The sequence below is a fragment of the Nerophis ophidion genome, linkage group LG01 (genome assembly GCF_033978795.1).
Source record: "Nerophis ophidion isolate RoL-2023_Sa linkage group LG01, RoL_Noph_v1.0, whole genome shotgun sequence".
NCBI classification, from domain to species: domain Eukaryota; kingdom Metazoa; phylum Chordata; class Actinopteri; order Syngnathiformes; family Syngnathidae; genus Nerophis; species Nerophis ophidion.
The window spans coordinates 84,059,551-84,076,615 of NC_084611.1; the positions used below are offsets into that span (position 1 = coordinate 84,059,551).

The following is a 17,065-nucleotide window of genomic DNA, read 5'->3' on the forward strand; positions in this document are numbered from 1 at the left end:
AAAATATAATAATAAGTAAAAAAAAAATATTTAAGAGATGTGTTCTAATATCCATCCATCCATCCAATTTCTACCGCTTGCCCCGTTCGGGGTCGCTGGAGCCTATCTCAGCTAGAATCGGGCGGAAGGCGGCGTACACCCTGGATGAGTCGCCACCTCATCGCAGGGCGTATAAAATTAATAAAATATAAAAATAAGTTAAAAAAAAATATTTAAGAGATGTGTTCTAATATCCATCTATCCATTTTCTACCGCTTGTCCCGTTCAGGGTTGCTGGAGCCTATCTAATCTCCATTCAAGCGGAAGGCGTCGTACACCCTGGACAAGTCACCACCTTATCGTAGGGCGTATAAAATTATTACAATGAAAAAAGAAGTAAAACACATTTATTTATAAGATGTGTTCCAATATCCATCCATCCATCCATCCATTTTCTACCGCTTGTCCCGTTTGGGGTGGCAGGGGATCGGTGAAGCCTATCTCAGCTATAAAAGAGCGGGAGGCGGTGTACACTCCGGACAAGTCGCCACCTCATCGCAGGGCGTATAAAATTATTAAAGTGAAAAAATAAGTAAAACAAATTTATTTAAGAGATGTGTTGTAATATCCATACGTCCATCCATTTTGTACCGCTTGTCCCGTTCGAGGCCGCTGAGGGTGCTGGAGCCTACCTCAGCTACAATCGGGCGGAAGGCGAGGTACATCCTGGACAAGTCGCCATCTCATCGTAGGGCGTATAAAATTATTAAATTGAAAAAATAAATAAAACACATTTATTTAAGAGATGTGTTCTAATATCCATCCATCCATCCATTTCCTACCGCTTGTCCCGTTCGGGGTCGCGGGAGCTTATCTCAGCTGCATTTGGGGGGAAGGCGGTGTACACCCTGGACAAGTCGCCACCTCATTGTAGGGCGTATAAAATTGTTAAATTGAAAAAATAAATAAAACACTTTTATTTAAGAGATGTGTTCTAATATCCATCCATCCATCCATCCATTTTCTACCGCTTGTCCCGTTCGGGGTCGCGGGCGGGTCACTGGAGCCTATCTCAGCTACAATCGGTTGAAAGGCGGTGTACACCCTGGACAAGTCGCCACCTCATGCAGGGCGTATAAAATTATTAAAATGAAAAAATAAATAAAACACGTTTATTTAAGAGATGTGTTCTAATATCCATCCATCCATCCATCCATTTCCTACCGCTGGTCCCGTTCGGGGTTACTGGAGCCTATCTCATCTCCATTCGGACGGAAGGCGGGGTACACCCTGGACAAGTCACCACCTCTTCGCAGGGCGTATAAAATTATTAAATTGAAAAAATAAATAAAACAAATTTATTTAGGAGATGTGTTCTAATATCCATCCATCCATCCAATTCCTACCGCTTGTCCCGTTCGGGGTTGCTGGAGCCAATCTCATCTCCATTCAGGCGGAAGGCGGTGTATACCCTGGACAAGTCACCACCTATTCGCAAGGCGTATAAAATTATTACAATGAAAAAAGAAGTAAAACAAATTTATTTATAGGATGTGTTCTAATATCCATCCTTCCAGCCATTTTCTACCGCTTGTCCCGTTTTGGGTGGCAGGGAATCGCTGGAGCCTATCTCAGCTATAAAAGATCGGGAGGCGGTGTACACTCTGGACAAGTCGCCACCTCATCGCAGGGCGTATAAAATTATTAAAGTGAAAAAATAAGTAAAACAAATTTATTTAAGAGATGTGTTTTAATATCCATCCATCCATCCATTTTCTATCGCTTGTCCCATTCGGGGTCGCTGGAACCTATCTCAGCTACAATTGGTTGGAAGGTGGCGTACACCCTGGACAAGTCGCCACCTCATTGTAGGGCGTATAAAATTGTTAAATTGAAAAAATAAATAAAACACTTTTATTTAAGAGATGTGTTCCAATCCATCCATCCATTTTCTACCGCTTGTCCCATTCGGGGTCGCGGGGGGGGGGGCGCTGGGGCCTATCTCAGCTCCATTCGGGCGGAAGGCGTTGGACAAGTCGCCACCTCATCGCAGGGTGTATAAAATTATTAAAATATAAAAATAAGTAAAACAAATTTATTTAAGAGATGTGTTCTAATATCCATCCGTCCATCCATTTCTTACCGCTTGTCCCGTTCGGGGTTTCGGGAGCCTATCTCAGCTGCATTCGGGCGGAAGGCGAGGTACACCCTGGACAAGTCGCCACCGCATCGTAGGACGTATAAAATTATTAAAATGAAAAAATAAATAAAACACATTTATTTAGGAGATGTGTTCTAATATCCATCCGTCCATCCATTTTCTACCGCTTGTCCCGTTCGGGGCCGCTGAGGGTGCTGGAGCCTATCTCAGCTACAATCGGGCGGTAGGCGACGTACACCCTGGACAAGTCGCCACCTCATCGGAGGACATATAAAATTATTAAAATTAAACAATAAATAAAGCAAATGTATTTAAGAGATGTGTTCTAATATCCATCCATCCATTCATTTCCTATCGCTTGTCCCGTTCGGGGTCGCGGCAGCTTATCTCAGCTGCATTCGGGCGGAAGGCAAGGTACACCCTGGACAAGTCGCCACCTCATCGCAGGGTCTAACACAGATAGACAACATTCACACTTACATAAGAACCCTTTTTTGGAAAATCCTGTATCCAGACGGTGATCCGATCACCCCCAAAATGTACCGGCAATCACCTTTTCCTATAAAAAATCTGCCCATACCTTTTTGAGCTATGTTGCTAAAACAAAACAAGCGGATAATAACCCCGGTGTATGAAAGTGTAAATGAAATTGTCACGTTTGTTTGTTTTGTTCATATGTCGCTTCCAGACCGGCTGCAAGAGGGTTCTCTCTTTGAATCGTCGTGTTCTACAGCGGAATGAAATAAACGGAAAAAAATGAGTTGGGAAATTGTGTTAGATGTAAATATAAACGGAATACAATGATTTGCAAATCCTTTTCAACCCATATTCAATTGAATGCACTACAAAAACAACATATTTGATGTTCAAACTCATAAACTTTATTTTATTTGCAAAAAATGATTAACTTAGAATTTCATGGCTGCAACACGTGCCAAAGTAGTTGGGGAAGGGCATGTTCACCACTGTGTTACATCACCTTTTCTTTTAACAACACTCAATAAACGTTTGGGAACTGAGGAAACTAATTGTTGAAGCTTTGAAAGTGGAATTCTTTCCCATTCTTGTTTTATGTAGAGCTTCAGTCGTTCAACAGTCCGGGGTCTCCGCTGTCGTATTTTACGCTTCGTAATGCGCCACACATTTTCCATGGGAGACAGGTCTGGACTGCAGGCGGGCCAGGAAAGTACCCACACTCTTTTACTATGAAACCACGCTATTGTAACACTTGACTTGGCATTGTCTTGCTGAAATAAGCAGGGGCGTCCATGAAAAAGACGGCGCTTAGATGGCAGCATATGTTGTTCCAAAACCTGTATGTACCCTTCAGCATTAATAGTGCCTTCACAGATGTGTAAGTTACCCATGCCTTGGGCACTAATGCACCCCCATACCATCACAGATGCTGGCTTTTGAACTTAGCGTCGATAACACTCTGGATGGTTCGCTTCCCTTTAGGTCCAGATGACACAATGTCGAATATTTCCAAAAACAATTTGAAATGTGGACTCGTCAGACCACAGAATCATTTTCCACTTTGCATCAGTCCATCTTAGATGATCTCGGGCCCAGGGAAGCCGGCGGGGTTTCTGGATGTTGTTGATAATTGGCTTTGGCTTTGCATAGTAGAGCTTTAACTTGTACTTACAGATGTAGCGAACAACTGTGTTTAGTGACAGAGGTTTTCTGAAGTGTTCCTGAGCCCATGTGGTGATATCCTTTAGAGATTGATGTCGGTCATTCAATGTTGGTTTCAGGCCATGCCGCTTACGTGGAGTGATTTCTCCAGATTCTCTGAACCTTTTGATGATATTATGGACCGTAGATGTTGAAATCACAAAATTTTCTTGCAATTGCACTTTTGGGAAACGTTGTTTTTAAACTGTTTGACTATTTGCTCAAGCAGTTGTGGACAAAGGGGTGTACCTCGCCCCATCCTTTCTTGTGAAAGACTGAGCATTTTTTGGGAAGCTGTTTTTATACCCAATCATGGCACCCACCTGTTCCCAATTAGCCTGCACACCTGCGGTGTGTTCCAAATAAGTGTTTGATGAGCATTCCTCAAATTTATCAGTATTTATTGCCACCTTTCCCAACTTTTTTGTCATGTGTTGCTGGCATCAAATTCTAAAGTTAATGGTTATTTGTAACAACATTTTTTTTATCAGTTTGAACATCTAACATGTTATCTTTGTAGCATATTCAACTGAATATGGGTTGAAAATGATTTGCAAATCATTGAATTCCGTTTATATTTACATCTAACACAATTTCCCAACTCATATGGAAACAGGGTTTGTATGGAAAATATAAAAAACAGACAATTCATCGGCAGTGCGCCTTATAATCCGGTGTGCCTTATATATGAAAAATATTTTTCCAAAAAAATAGACCATTCAGTGGCAGTGCGTCTTATAATCCGGTGCGCCTTATATAAGAAAAATATCAAAAATAGACCATTCGTCGGCTGTGCGCCTTATAATACGGTACGCCTTATATATGAAAAATATAAAAAATAGAACATTCAGTGGCAGTGCGCCTTATAATCCGGTACGCCTTATATATGAAAAAGATAAAAAATAGACCATTCATCGGCGGTGCGCCTTGCAATCCGGTGCGCCTTATATATGAAAAATATCAAAAATAGACCATTCATCGGCAGTGCGCCTTATAACCCGGTACGCCTTATACATGAAAAAATATTAAAAATAGACCATTCAGTGGCATTGCGCTTTATAATCCGGTACGCTTTATATATGAAAAATATAAAAAATAGACCATACATCGGCTGTGTGCCTTGTAATCCGGTGCGCCTTATATATGGAAATGATCAAAAATAGACCATTCAGTGGCAGTGCGCCTTGTATTCCGGTGCGCCTTATATATGAAAAATATCAAAAATAGACCATTCAGCGGCAGTGCGCCTTGTAATCCGGTGCGCCTTATATATGAAAAATATATTTAAAAAAATAGACCATTCAGTGGCAGTGCGCTTTATAATCCGGTGTGCCTTATATATGAAAAATATCAAAAATAGACCATTCACCGGCAGTGCGCCTTATATTCCGGTGCGCCTTATATATGAAAAATATCAAAAATAGACCATTCATCGGCAGTGCGCCTTATAGTCCGGTGCGCCTTATATATGAAAATTATCACAGAAAAAACATTCAGTGGCTGTGTGCCTTATATTCCGGTGCGCCTTATATATGAAAAATATAAAAAAAATAGACCATTCAGCGGCAGTGCGCCTTGTAATCCGGTGCGCCTTATATATGAAAATTATCAAAAATTGACAATTTGGCGGCAGTGCGCCTTATAATCCGGTGCGCCTTATGGTCCGGAAATTGGATTCCGACCATGCTCTCTGTTACCTTAAATTGTGAATACCAATTTTTAAAGATCACCTGTTCCGTTCTCAGGAGGAGCGACCAGCAAAGAAACCCGTGGTGGAGGAGCCGGAAGAGTACGACTTCAGCGACCTCTATGAGGACGTGCCGGTTTCCACGGTGACCCTCGGTCCCAATGCCACCGACTACGAGGTGAGGCGTCGTAAACGACATCGTCACTTCCTTTGGTTTGCTTCTCGACCCCTCACCTCTGGCTGGTGGCGTCAGATGTTCGAGTACGAGGACTACGACAACTCCACCAACGACCACCTGGTGAACGAGTACGAGTACGAGGACGAAGACGTGGACGTGGACGAGCGCTACAGGCCGGCAGAGAGGGAGGGAGGATACGGTCTGGGCACGCAGGTATGAGAGGCCACTGCATTAGGTACTAGGGGTGCACTAAAAATATATAGGGATTTTTATTTATTCCGAGTTTAAACTGGTTAAAAATAAAAATAAACATGTGCACCCACTTTGTACTTAAGTGCACTTATATTGTGCACTTAGGAAGTGTGCTTATTATGCGCACTTAACTTGTGCACTGTATATATGGACTTTGTGTACTTAAGCACAATTAACTTGTGCAATTAACATGTGCACTTACTGTGTGTACTTCAGTGCACTTCAATTGTGCATTTTACATGTGAACTCAAGTAAGTGCACCTTGCCCACAGTTAAATGTGCTTTTTTCTGCACTTACTCGTAGACTAAACATGTGCACCCACCTTAATGTGTGTACTTAAGCGCAATTAACATGTGCACTTACTGTGTATACTTCAGTGCAATTAAATTGTGCATTTTAAAATGTGCACCTCGCACACTTAAGCAGATGTGCACTTAAGTGTGCTTTTTTGTGCACTTACTCGTAGACTAAACATGTGCACCCACTTTGTACTTTAGTGCACTTAAATGTGCACTTAGTAAGTTGACTTATTTTGTGCACTTGTGAACTATATATGTGCACTTAATGTGTGGACTTAAGTGCACTTAACTTGTTCAATTAACATGTGCATTTAAATTGTGCATTTTAAATGTGCACTTCGTAAGTGCACCTTGCACACTTATTATGTGCCCTTAATGTATGCACATAAGTGTGCTTTATTGTGCATTTAGTCGTAGACTTGTGCACTCAATGTGCACTTAAATGGTGTACTTATTTAGCACACTTGGGCACTTAAAATGTGCACTTAATGTGTGTACTTAAGCGCACTTAACTTGTGCACTGTATATATGGACTTTGTGTACTTAAGCACAATGAACTTGTGCAAATAACATGTGCACTTACCGTGTGTACTTCAGTGCACTTCAATTGTGCATTTTACATGTGGACTCAAGTAAGTGCACCTTGACCACATATAAATGTGCTTTTTTTCTGCACTTACTCGTAGACTAAACATGTGCACCCACCTTAATGTGTGTACTTAAGCGCAATTAACATGTGCACTTACTGTGTATACTTCAGTGCAATTAAATTGTGCATTTTAAAATGTGCACCTCGTACACTTAAGCAGATGTGCACTTAAGTGTGCTTTTTTGTGCACTTACTCGTAGACTAAACATGTGCACCCACTTTGTACTTTAGTGCACTTAAATGTGCACTTAGTAAGTTGACTTATTTTGTGCACTTGTGAACTATATATGTGCACTTAATGTGTGGACTTAAGTGCACTTAACTTGTTCAATTAACATGTGCATTTAAATTGTGCATTTTAAATGTGCACTTCGTAAGTGCACCTTGCACACTTATTATGTGCCCTTAATGTATGCACATAAGTGTGCTTTATTGTGCATTTAGTCGTAGACTTGTGCACTCAATGTGCACTTAAATGGTGTACTTATTTTGCACACTTGGGCACTTAAAATGTGCACTTAATGTGTGTACTTAAGCGCACTTAACTTGTGCACTGTATATATGGACTTTGTGTACTTAAGCACAATGAACTTGTGCAAATAACATGTGCACTTACCGTGTGTACTTCAGTGCACTTCAATTGTGCATTTTACATGTGGACTCAAGTAAGTGCACCTTGACCACATATAAATGTGCTTTTTTTCTGCACTTACTCGTAGACTAAACATGTGCACCCACCATAATGTGTGTACTTAAACACAATTAACATGTGCACTTACTGTGTGTACTTCAGTGCAATTAAATTGTGCATTTTAACATGTGCACCTCGCACACTTAAGCAGATGTGCACTTAAGTGTGCTTTTTTTGTGCACTTAATCGTAGACTAAACATGTGCACCCACTTTGTACTTTAGTGCACTTAAATTGTGCACTTATTTTGTGCACTTGTGAACTATATATGTGCACTTAATATGTGTACTTAAGTGCACTTAACTTGTTCAATTAACATGTGCATTTAAATTGTGCATTTTAAATGTGCACTTGGTAAGTGCACCTTGCACACTTATTATGTGCCCTTAATGTATGCACATAAGTGTGCTTTATTGTGCATTTAGTCGTAGACATGTGCACTCACTGTGCACTTAAATTGTGTATTTATTTTGCACACTTGGGCACTAAAAATGTGCACTTAATGTGTGTACTTAAGCGCACTTAACTTGTGCACTGTATATATTGACTTTGTGTACTTAAGCACAATTAACTTGTGCAAATAACATGTGGACTTACCGTGTGTACTTCAGTGCACTTCAATTGTGCATTTTACATGTGGACTCAAGTAAGTGCACCTTGACCACATATAAATGTGCTTTTTTTCTGCACTAACTCGTAGACTAAACATGTGCACCCACCATAATGTGTGTACTTAAACGCAATTAACATGTGCACTTACTGTGTGTACTTCAGTGCAATTAAATTGTGCATTTTAACATGTGCACCTCGCACACTTAAGCAGATGTGCATTTAAGTGTGCTTTTTTGTGCACTTACTCGTAGACTAAACATGTGCACCCACTTTTTACTTTACTGCACTTAAATTGTGCACTTAGTAAGTGCATTTTAAATGTGCACTTGGTAAGTGCATCTTGCACACTTATTATGTGCCCTTAATGTATGCACATAAGTGTGCTTTATTGTGCATTTAGTCGTAGACATGTGCGCTCACTGTGCACTTAATGTGTGTACTTAAGCACACTTAACTTGTGCACTGTATATATGGACTTTGTGTACTTAAGCACAATTAACTTGTGCAATTAACTTGTGCACTTACTGTGTGTACATCAGTGCACTTCAATTGTGCATTTTACATGTGAACTCAAGTAAGTGCACCTTGCCCACATATAAGTGTGCTTTTTTCTGCACTTACTCGTAGACTAAACCTTAATGTGTGTACTTAAGCGCATTTAACACTTACTGTGTGTACTCTAGTGCAATTAAATTGTGCATTTTAACATGTGCAGCTCACACACTTAACATGTGGACTTAAGTGTGCTTTTTTTGTGCACTTACTCGTAGACTAAACATGTGCACCCACTTTGTACTTTAGTGCACTTAAATTGTGCACTTAGTAAGTTGACTTATTTTGTGCACTTGTGAAATATATATGTTCACTTAATGTGTGGACTTAAGCGCACTTAACTTGTTCAATTAACATGTGCATTTAAATTGTGCATTTTAAATGTGCACTTGGTAAGTGCACCTTGCACACTTATTATATGCCCTTAATGTATGCACATAAGTGTGCTTTATTGTGCATTTAGTCGTAGACATGTGCACTCACTGTGCACTTAAATGGTGTACTTATTTTGCACACTTGGGCACTAAAAATGTGCACTAAATGTGTGTACTTAAGCGCACTTAACTTGTGCACTGTATATATTGACTTTGTGTACTTAAGCACAATTAACTTGTGCAAATAACATGTGCACTTACCGTGTGTACCTCAGTCCACTTCAATTGTGCATTTTACATGTGGACTCAAGTAAGTGCACCTTGACCACATATAAATGTGCTTTTTTTCTGCACTAACTCGTAGACTAAACATGTGCACCCACCATAATGTGTGTACTTAAACGCAATTAACATGTGCACTTACTGTGTGTACTTCAGTGCAATTAAATTGTGCATTTTAACATGTGCACCTCGCACACTTAAGCAGATGTGCACTTAAGTGTGCTTTTTTGTGCACTTACTCGTAGACTAAACATGTGCACCCACTTTGTACTTTAGTGCACTTATTTTGTGCACTTGTGAACTATATATGTGCACTAAATGTGTGTACTTAAGCGCACTTAACTTGTTCAATTAACATGTGCATTTAAGTCGGGCATTTTAAATGTGCACTTGGTAAGTGCACTTTGCACACTTATTATGTGCCCTTAATGTATGCACATAAGTGTGCTTCATTGTGCATTTAGTCGTAGACATGTGCACTCACTGTGCACTTAAATTGTGTACTTATTTTGCACACTTGGGCACTTAAAATGTGCACTTAATGTGTGTACTGAAGCGCACTTGTGCACTGTATATATGGACTTTGTGTACTTAAGCACAATCAACTTGTGCAATTAACTTGTGCACTTACTGTGTGTACTTCAGTGCACTTCAATTGTGCATTTTACATGTGAACTCAGGTAAGTGCACCTTGCCCACTTATAATTGTGCTTTTTTCTGCACTTACTCGTAGACTAAACATGTGCACCCACCTTAATGTGTGTACTGAAGCGCATTTAACGTGTGGACTTACTGTGTGTACTTCAGAGCATTTTAACATGTGCAGCTCGCACACTTAATTTTACTTTTTGAAACCGATACCGATAATTTACGATGTTACATTTTAAAGCATTTATCGGGCCGCCGATATTATCGGACATCTCTAAAAATAATGTATTTTTTTTTCACAATTAAAGAAAATATATTAATGGATTTAGAATCAGGATGAATATGTCGGTAACTCGCATGGCTGCAGTTTTGTGTCCCTGATGATGCAAGAATCCAGGAGAGAGGAGTGAAGGTAAGATGAATTTAATATGGAACTCATAAGAAAACAAATAAACATAAAGCAGTCGTGCATTTGTAACGTTCTCAACATGATATTATCATCGAGCCCTGAGGAGTGCTCGAGTGAAACATAATTAGACACTAGAGCAGGGGTAGGGAACCTATGGCTCTAGAGCCAGATGTGGCTCTTTTGATGACTGCATCTGGCTCTCGGATAAATCTGAGCTGACGTTGTTTAACACGATAAATAATGAATAATTCCACTTGTAATCACAGTGTTAAAAATAATGTTAAAAATATAAAACATTCTCATGCATTTTTAATCCATCCATCCGTTTTCTACCGCACCTGTTCAAGAAGTTGTGTTAATGGTAAGAAGTTATTTATTTATTATTGGTTAGTGGTTAGTGACATGAGAGCCTTTTTCAGGGTTAAAATATTGTTTTATTTTTCAATAAGTCTCTCAGTTGCTTTCCAGCAATAGTATTTCCAGCCCCAACCCCGTTTCTCCTCTTGGCTGCTGCTTATAACAGAGCGACAGGTGATTAGATAACAAGGCCCAGGTGGGCCATCTACACACCTGTCGCTGCAGGCCCGCAGGCCACGCCCCCTCCACAGTTAGCTTAAGAATAACAATGTAATTACAAAGAATAAGAGACCTATTATACTCTAAAATGTTGGTCTTACTTAAAAATGCAGGTGTTTAGTTGTGTTCAGCGTTAAAAAAAAATAATTATATGGCTCTTACGGAAATATATTTTAAAATATTTGGCTTTTTGGCTCAGCCAAAAAGGTTCCCGACCCCTGCACTAGTGTGATTGACAGCAGGTGTGAACCGCTGCCAATCAACGAAAAGAGAAAAAACAACAGTGCTCCGTGAGTAAAACAGGAAATACAACAAAATAAGAGCACCGAACAGGAAGTAAATACAATAACATGAAAAACTAACAGAAATGAAGTGACAGGTTGTCATAGAATAAAAATTGTGATGCAATTCAACTTTTTTTTTTTTTTTTTTTTTTGCACCCCTAGAAAATGAAATTCCCATTTCGAGACAAAACTTTAAGCAGAATTTTGTTGTGCTAAAAATATCCACATTTTCTTGTCTTTCTATTAGTATGTGCCAGAGAAAGGTCAAAAAGGGGAGCCAGCTCTTTTGGGAGTGGTAAGAACAACACACACACACACACACACACACACATGCACACACACACACACGCACGGTGTTACTAAGCAACATCAACTTAAAAATATACTTAAGATGCTTTAGCATTACGTTATGTTAATATTCAGGCCATGTCCACACAAACACAGAACTGGGTTTAAAACAATCTACTACCACACAAGTCTAGTTTCAAAACTGTCCGCTGTCGTGCACTTTTGTCCAATCACAAGCCTGAAAAAAGCAGCCAGAGCCGACTTTGTGGCAATACACCTTGTGGAAGCCTTCATCCCTTGGGTCCTGAAATGTTTTTTTTTTATTTGGCAGCGCACACACGCCAGGAAAACACACCCAACTTTTCAGTTCCGCCCAATGACTTTTCAGTTTCTCGCAATGTCCAGTGCGCGTCTGCTCAATAACTCTGACTCCGACAATCGTGTCTCGGTCCGGCTGCTGCTAATAAGCATGGCAGGTTGATTGGATGATCAGTCCCAGCTGGGTAATCCAATCACCTGCCAGCGGTCCTTCAACACCCCGCTCCGCGGCAGGCCCGCAGACCACGCCCCCCTCCACACACTTCTGTTGTGTTTATTTTGATATACTCGACCAGGGGTGTTCAACTTGTTTTCATTGAGGGCCACATCGGAGTAATGGCTGCCCTAAGAGGGACACTTTTTTTTTAATTAATAAAAATTGTGCATGCGGGCAGTAACCTGTGAATAATCAAAATTCGAATTGATCTGATTAAAAAAAAAAATATATATATATATATATATATATATATGTATATATATAATTTGACAGCATTGATTTTAATGTGTACCAGTAATCTCCTCATACTGTATTATTACACCATTGCCTATGCCAGAGTCTGGGTGAGGCTGGGTCGCAAGAAAAGATAACTTAAAAAATATATTTCTAAATGTCTTTTTTTTTTATTTTCTACACAAAATAAAATCAAAATATAAATGAAACTAAATGAGGATTAAGTAATGTGAGGAAATACAAATGAAAAAATAAATAACGGTTGGAATTGGTCCAGGTTATCAGGGACTGTGCTAATTAATTTAAAACCTCTTGCTCACTCCGGCGCTTACCAAATGCATGCGGTAAATTTAGGCCTCCGCTTATAAATTTGAGTGTGATGTAAGGATACCATCATGAAAAGCACATTTAATAAAAAAAAACGTCATTATGGTCTTACCTTTACTTATAAATGAAGTCCGTGCGCAGCTCCTTTGGATCAAAGCATCGGTAACTTGTTTAGAGAAGTCTTCCTTATTTTTCTTCAGTTTTAAAAGTCTCTCTGTCTCGATGGAGATCTTCCTTAATTACCTCCTGCTTCGATTGAAAGTCCAGTTTATAAAACTGTGTTGTTTTAGATATGTAATCCTCCATGTTAAAAGTGCAAGCGAGAGGAAAAAATAAATCAATCAATCAATCAATCAATGTTTACTTATATAGCCCTAAATCACTAGTGTCTCAAAGGGCTGCTCACTCTTGCTGCTTGTTGTCACTTCTTCTGCAGCCGAGTAGTCGCAAGAAGGATCACTAGCGGCCTCTACCACCAGTAGGCGGGAGTCATTTAATGACTCATATTTGACACACGCAGCTACGGTATATAAATAAAACATAGCTGCTTACTGTTCTTTTTAGCATATTCAATAGCTTGGACCTTAAATCCTACTGAATAGATCTTAATCTTCTTCCCTTTATGCGATTTAAAATTATTGAAATCAGCCTCCTCCATTTTGAAAATGATGACAGGTGAAGTGTCACCCGTGACGTGACGAGTTTGACCCGGCGGAAATTCTAGGCATATGCTAATTATTTTGCGAAACGAGTTTGACCCGGCGGAACTTCTAGACAGGCGCTAATAAAAATAATATTTTGCAAAACGAGTTTGACCCGGCAGTAATTCTAGGCAGGCGCATACAATATACCCGGCGGCAATTCAAGGAAATAGGGTTTCTAAAAGTACTACTAATCTTCAATTTGTTTTATGGTTTCAGGGAACACAAATAGTGGGACCAATTGGGCCTTACGGATCTCAGGTGGGTTATTTTTGGACCAAACTCCTAAAAAAAGACAAGTGTTGGATAACGTTGCTGTGAATAACTTTGCATGTGTAGGGACCGGCGGGCCCTCCCGGAATGACGGGGCCGGTAGGACCTCGAGGAGACCCCGGAGAATTGGTTGGAATCGTCCTCTTATTTGTCATCAAAATGCCACCTTTGCATCGTAACTGTTCTTTTCTGTGTGGACCTCCTAGGGACCCCCGGGGAGGCCCGGCCTGAACGGCGTTGACGGGATACCGGGACCGCCGGGGAACGTCTTGGTCTTACCGGTAACGTGAAACTACGTCAAAATGTGTTTAGTCATTGCACGACCGAACTATACAAAAGTACATATTCATCATGCTGCATTTGAGAACACTGGGACTTTTCAACCGTCCGATTTGGAGCTTAGCTTAGAGCAGGGGTCGGCAACCCAAAATGTTGAAAGTGTAACGACCTGGTCGCATGGTGATGCGGATTTCGTTCTCCCAGGGATGCAGACGGGCTAAAGACACAGTGTGCAGGTAGGAAAAATGATTTATTAAGAAGTAAATCAGACAGAATTTCTAGGCTCAGTCAAGGCGTTGAGGGGTTCCGGTTTGGTGACCGCAGGATTAGGTCTCTGCTTTTTGCAGATGATGTAGTCCTGATGGCTTCATCTGACCGGGATCTTCAGCTCTCACTGGATCGGTTCGCAGCAGAGTGTGAAGCGACCGGAATGAGAATCAGCACCTCCAAGTCCGAGTCCATGGTTCTCGCCCGGAAAAGGGTGGAATGCCATCTCCAGGTTAGGGAGGAGACCCTGCCCCAAGTGGAGGAGTTCAAGTACCTAGGAGTCTTGTTCACGAGTGGGGGAAGAGTGGATCGTGAGATCGACAGGCGGATCGGTGCGGCGTCTTCAGTAATGCGGACGTTGTACCGATCCGTTGTGGTGAAGAAGGAGCTGAGCTGGAAGGCAAAGCTCTCAATTTACCGGTCGATCTACGTTCCCATCCTCACCTATGGTCATGAGCTTTGAGTCATGACCGAAAGGATAAGATCACGGGTACAAGCGGCCGAAATTAGTTTCCTCCGCCGTGTGGCGGGGCTCTCCCTTAGAGATAGGGTGAGAAGCTCTGCCATCCGAGAGGAACTCAAAGTAAAGCCGCTGCTCCTTCACATCGAGAGGAGCCAGATGAGGTGGTTCGGGCATCTGGTCAGGATGCCACCCGAACGCCTCCCTAGGGAGGTGTTTAGGGCACGTCCAACCGGTAGGAGGCCACGGGGAAGACCCAGGACACGTTGGGAAGACTATCTCTCCCGGCTGGCCTGGGAACGCCTCGGGATCTCCCAGGAAGAGCTAGACGAAGTGGCTGGGGAGAGGGAAGTCTGGGTTTCCCTGCTTAGGCTGTTGCCCCCGCGATCCGACCTCGGATAAGCGGAAGAAGATGGATGGATGGATGGATAAATCAGACTTTGACAAAACTAAAAGAGCTAGCATGGGAGCTAGAAAACAAAAGGAGCTTAGCATGGGAGCTAGCAAAAACAAAAGGGCCTAGCGTGGAAGCTAGCAGGTAGCGAGCAGAAAAACAGAAGTCGTTACTTGTTGCACGAAGACAAATGAGGAAGCAAGACAGACTGACGGGAGAAGGCAGGCTAAATAATGACAGTAATCACAAAACAGCTGCGCGTCAGGAGCAAGCGGCAGGTGAAAATAATGAGTAACCATGGAAACCGAACAGAGACGTGCACAAGCAGGAACCGGAGACCAAAATGAACAGAAAACACAACAAGATTCAAAAACCTAAATCAAACTATGATCCGGGCAGCGGATCATAACAGAAAGAGCCGTATTGGACCACAAATACAAAAAAAGTGATCGGTCTGGAGCCACAAAAATTTTTAAAGACTTATATACGTTTTAAAATGAAGGCAACACATGATGTACGTGGCTAATTAGCTTAATTAGCCTACTATCAAAATGACTATGTGTCGCGTGCAAATCTTCGTTGACAGAAATCATGACATTTAATATTTATTCTACACATTTTTACAACATTGGAAAACATTAGTAAAACTTCTTAGAGGATGAGATAACTCCTGGAAATTATTGTCTTAGAATGACCAAAGGTATAGATGTGTTTGTCCAAGTTTAAGTCCGTCTTCTTCTAACAATCTTTGCAAGCAAGGTAACGTTTGCTGTGGTCTGGAACAACATGGCGCACAAACCACTATCAGGAATGTAGCCAATATTACATACAGATAATGTGTCATGAAGCATGGAAAAATAAACTAAACACACAGAGGGTAAAGGAAATTAAATAAGCTCAAATGCACCTACAAAGAGGCATAATGATGCAATATGTATATGCTAAATAGCATGTTAGCATGGATTAGCTTGCAGTCATGCAGTGACCAAACATGTCTGAGTCGCACCCCATAACAAGTCAATAACATCAACAAAGCTCACCTTTGTGCATTCACGCACAGTATATAACATTTGGTTGACAAAATGAAGAGTGGCATGAAACGTCTTTCTGTGGCCTTGTCGGTGAAAGTACACAAACTGTTGAGTCACAGTCCACACAACGGTGAGTTCAAGGGCCGCTGAAATAAGTAGGACAAAAAAGCGCTCGCCAAATACGCTCATCAGTGGAGCACAAACCTATTAAGCAGTGGGCTTTATAACAATTGGGAAGGTTTGTGTCGTGTTTGTCCTCTGGAGCCGCATTAGCGCCGTCCTCGTGGCTTTCTGGAGCTTTTTTCAAAAAGGGGGAAAAAAACATATTTTTTGTTTTAATATACTTTCTGTAGGAGGAAAAACATGACACAAACCTCCCTGATTGCTATAAAGCACACTGTTTGTATTAAACACGCTTCACTGATTGGAGTATTTAGCGAGCGCCGTTTTGTCCTATTTATTTTGGCGGTCCTTGAACTCACCGTAGTTTGTCTACATGTATAACTTTCTCCTGTTTTATGCCACTTCTTTTTCCGTCTCATTTTGTCCACCAAACTTTTAATGTTGTGCACGAATGCACAAAGGTGAGTTTTGTTGATGTTATTGACTTGTGTGGAGTGCTAATCAGACATATTTGGTCACTGCATGACTGCAAGCTAATCGATGCTAACATGCTATTTAGGCTAGCTGTATGTATATATTGCATCAGTATGCCTCATTTGTAGCTATATTTAAGCTCATTTAGTTTCCTTTAAGTCCTCTTAATTCAATTTATATCTCATGACACACTATCTGTATGTTTTATGGCTTTTAATTTGTTGTTGTATTTTTGGTCCAATATGGCTCTTTCAACATTTTGAGTTGCCGACCCCTGTCCTACAGAAACCATAATACAACAAAAAACATTTTTCAATCCATTTTTTTTTTCCATACATTTTTGAAAAAGCTCTATGGAGCAAACTGGGC

At 40.9% G+C, this 17,065-nt stretch overlaps 1 protein-coding gene across 2 annotated transcripts in view; it reads left to right on the forward strand.

Annotated features, from left to right (window-relative positions):
• The window catches only part of LOC133560790 (collagen alpha-1(XI) chain-like), a 174,359-nt gene that overhangs the window by 98,537 nt on the left and 58,757 nt on the right, over positions 1 to 17,065 (forward strand). For both annotated transcript variants that reach the window (XM_061913732.1, XM_061913724.1), the window contains 6 exons: positions 5,563 to 5,682; positions 5,758 to 5,895; positions 11,558 to 11,605; positions 13,615 to 13,656; positions 13,735 to 13,797; positions 13,875 to 13,949. In XM_061913732.1, coding sequence (XP_061769716.1) covers positions 5,563 to 5,682; positions 5,758 to 5,895; positions 11,558 to 11,605; positions 13,615 to 13,656; positions 13,735 to 13,797; positions 13,875 to 13,949 — 486 coding nt within the window. The remainder of the gene's footprint in view (positions 1 to 5,562; positions 5,683 to 5,757; positions 5,896 to 11,557; positions 11,606 to 13,614; positions 13,657 to 13,734; positions 13,798 to 13,874; positions 13,950 to 17,065) is intronic.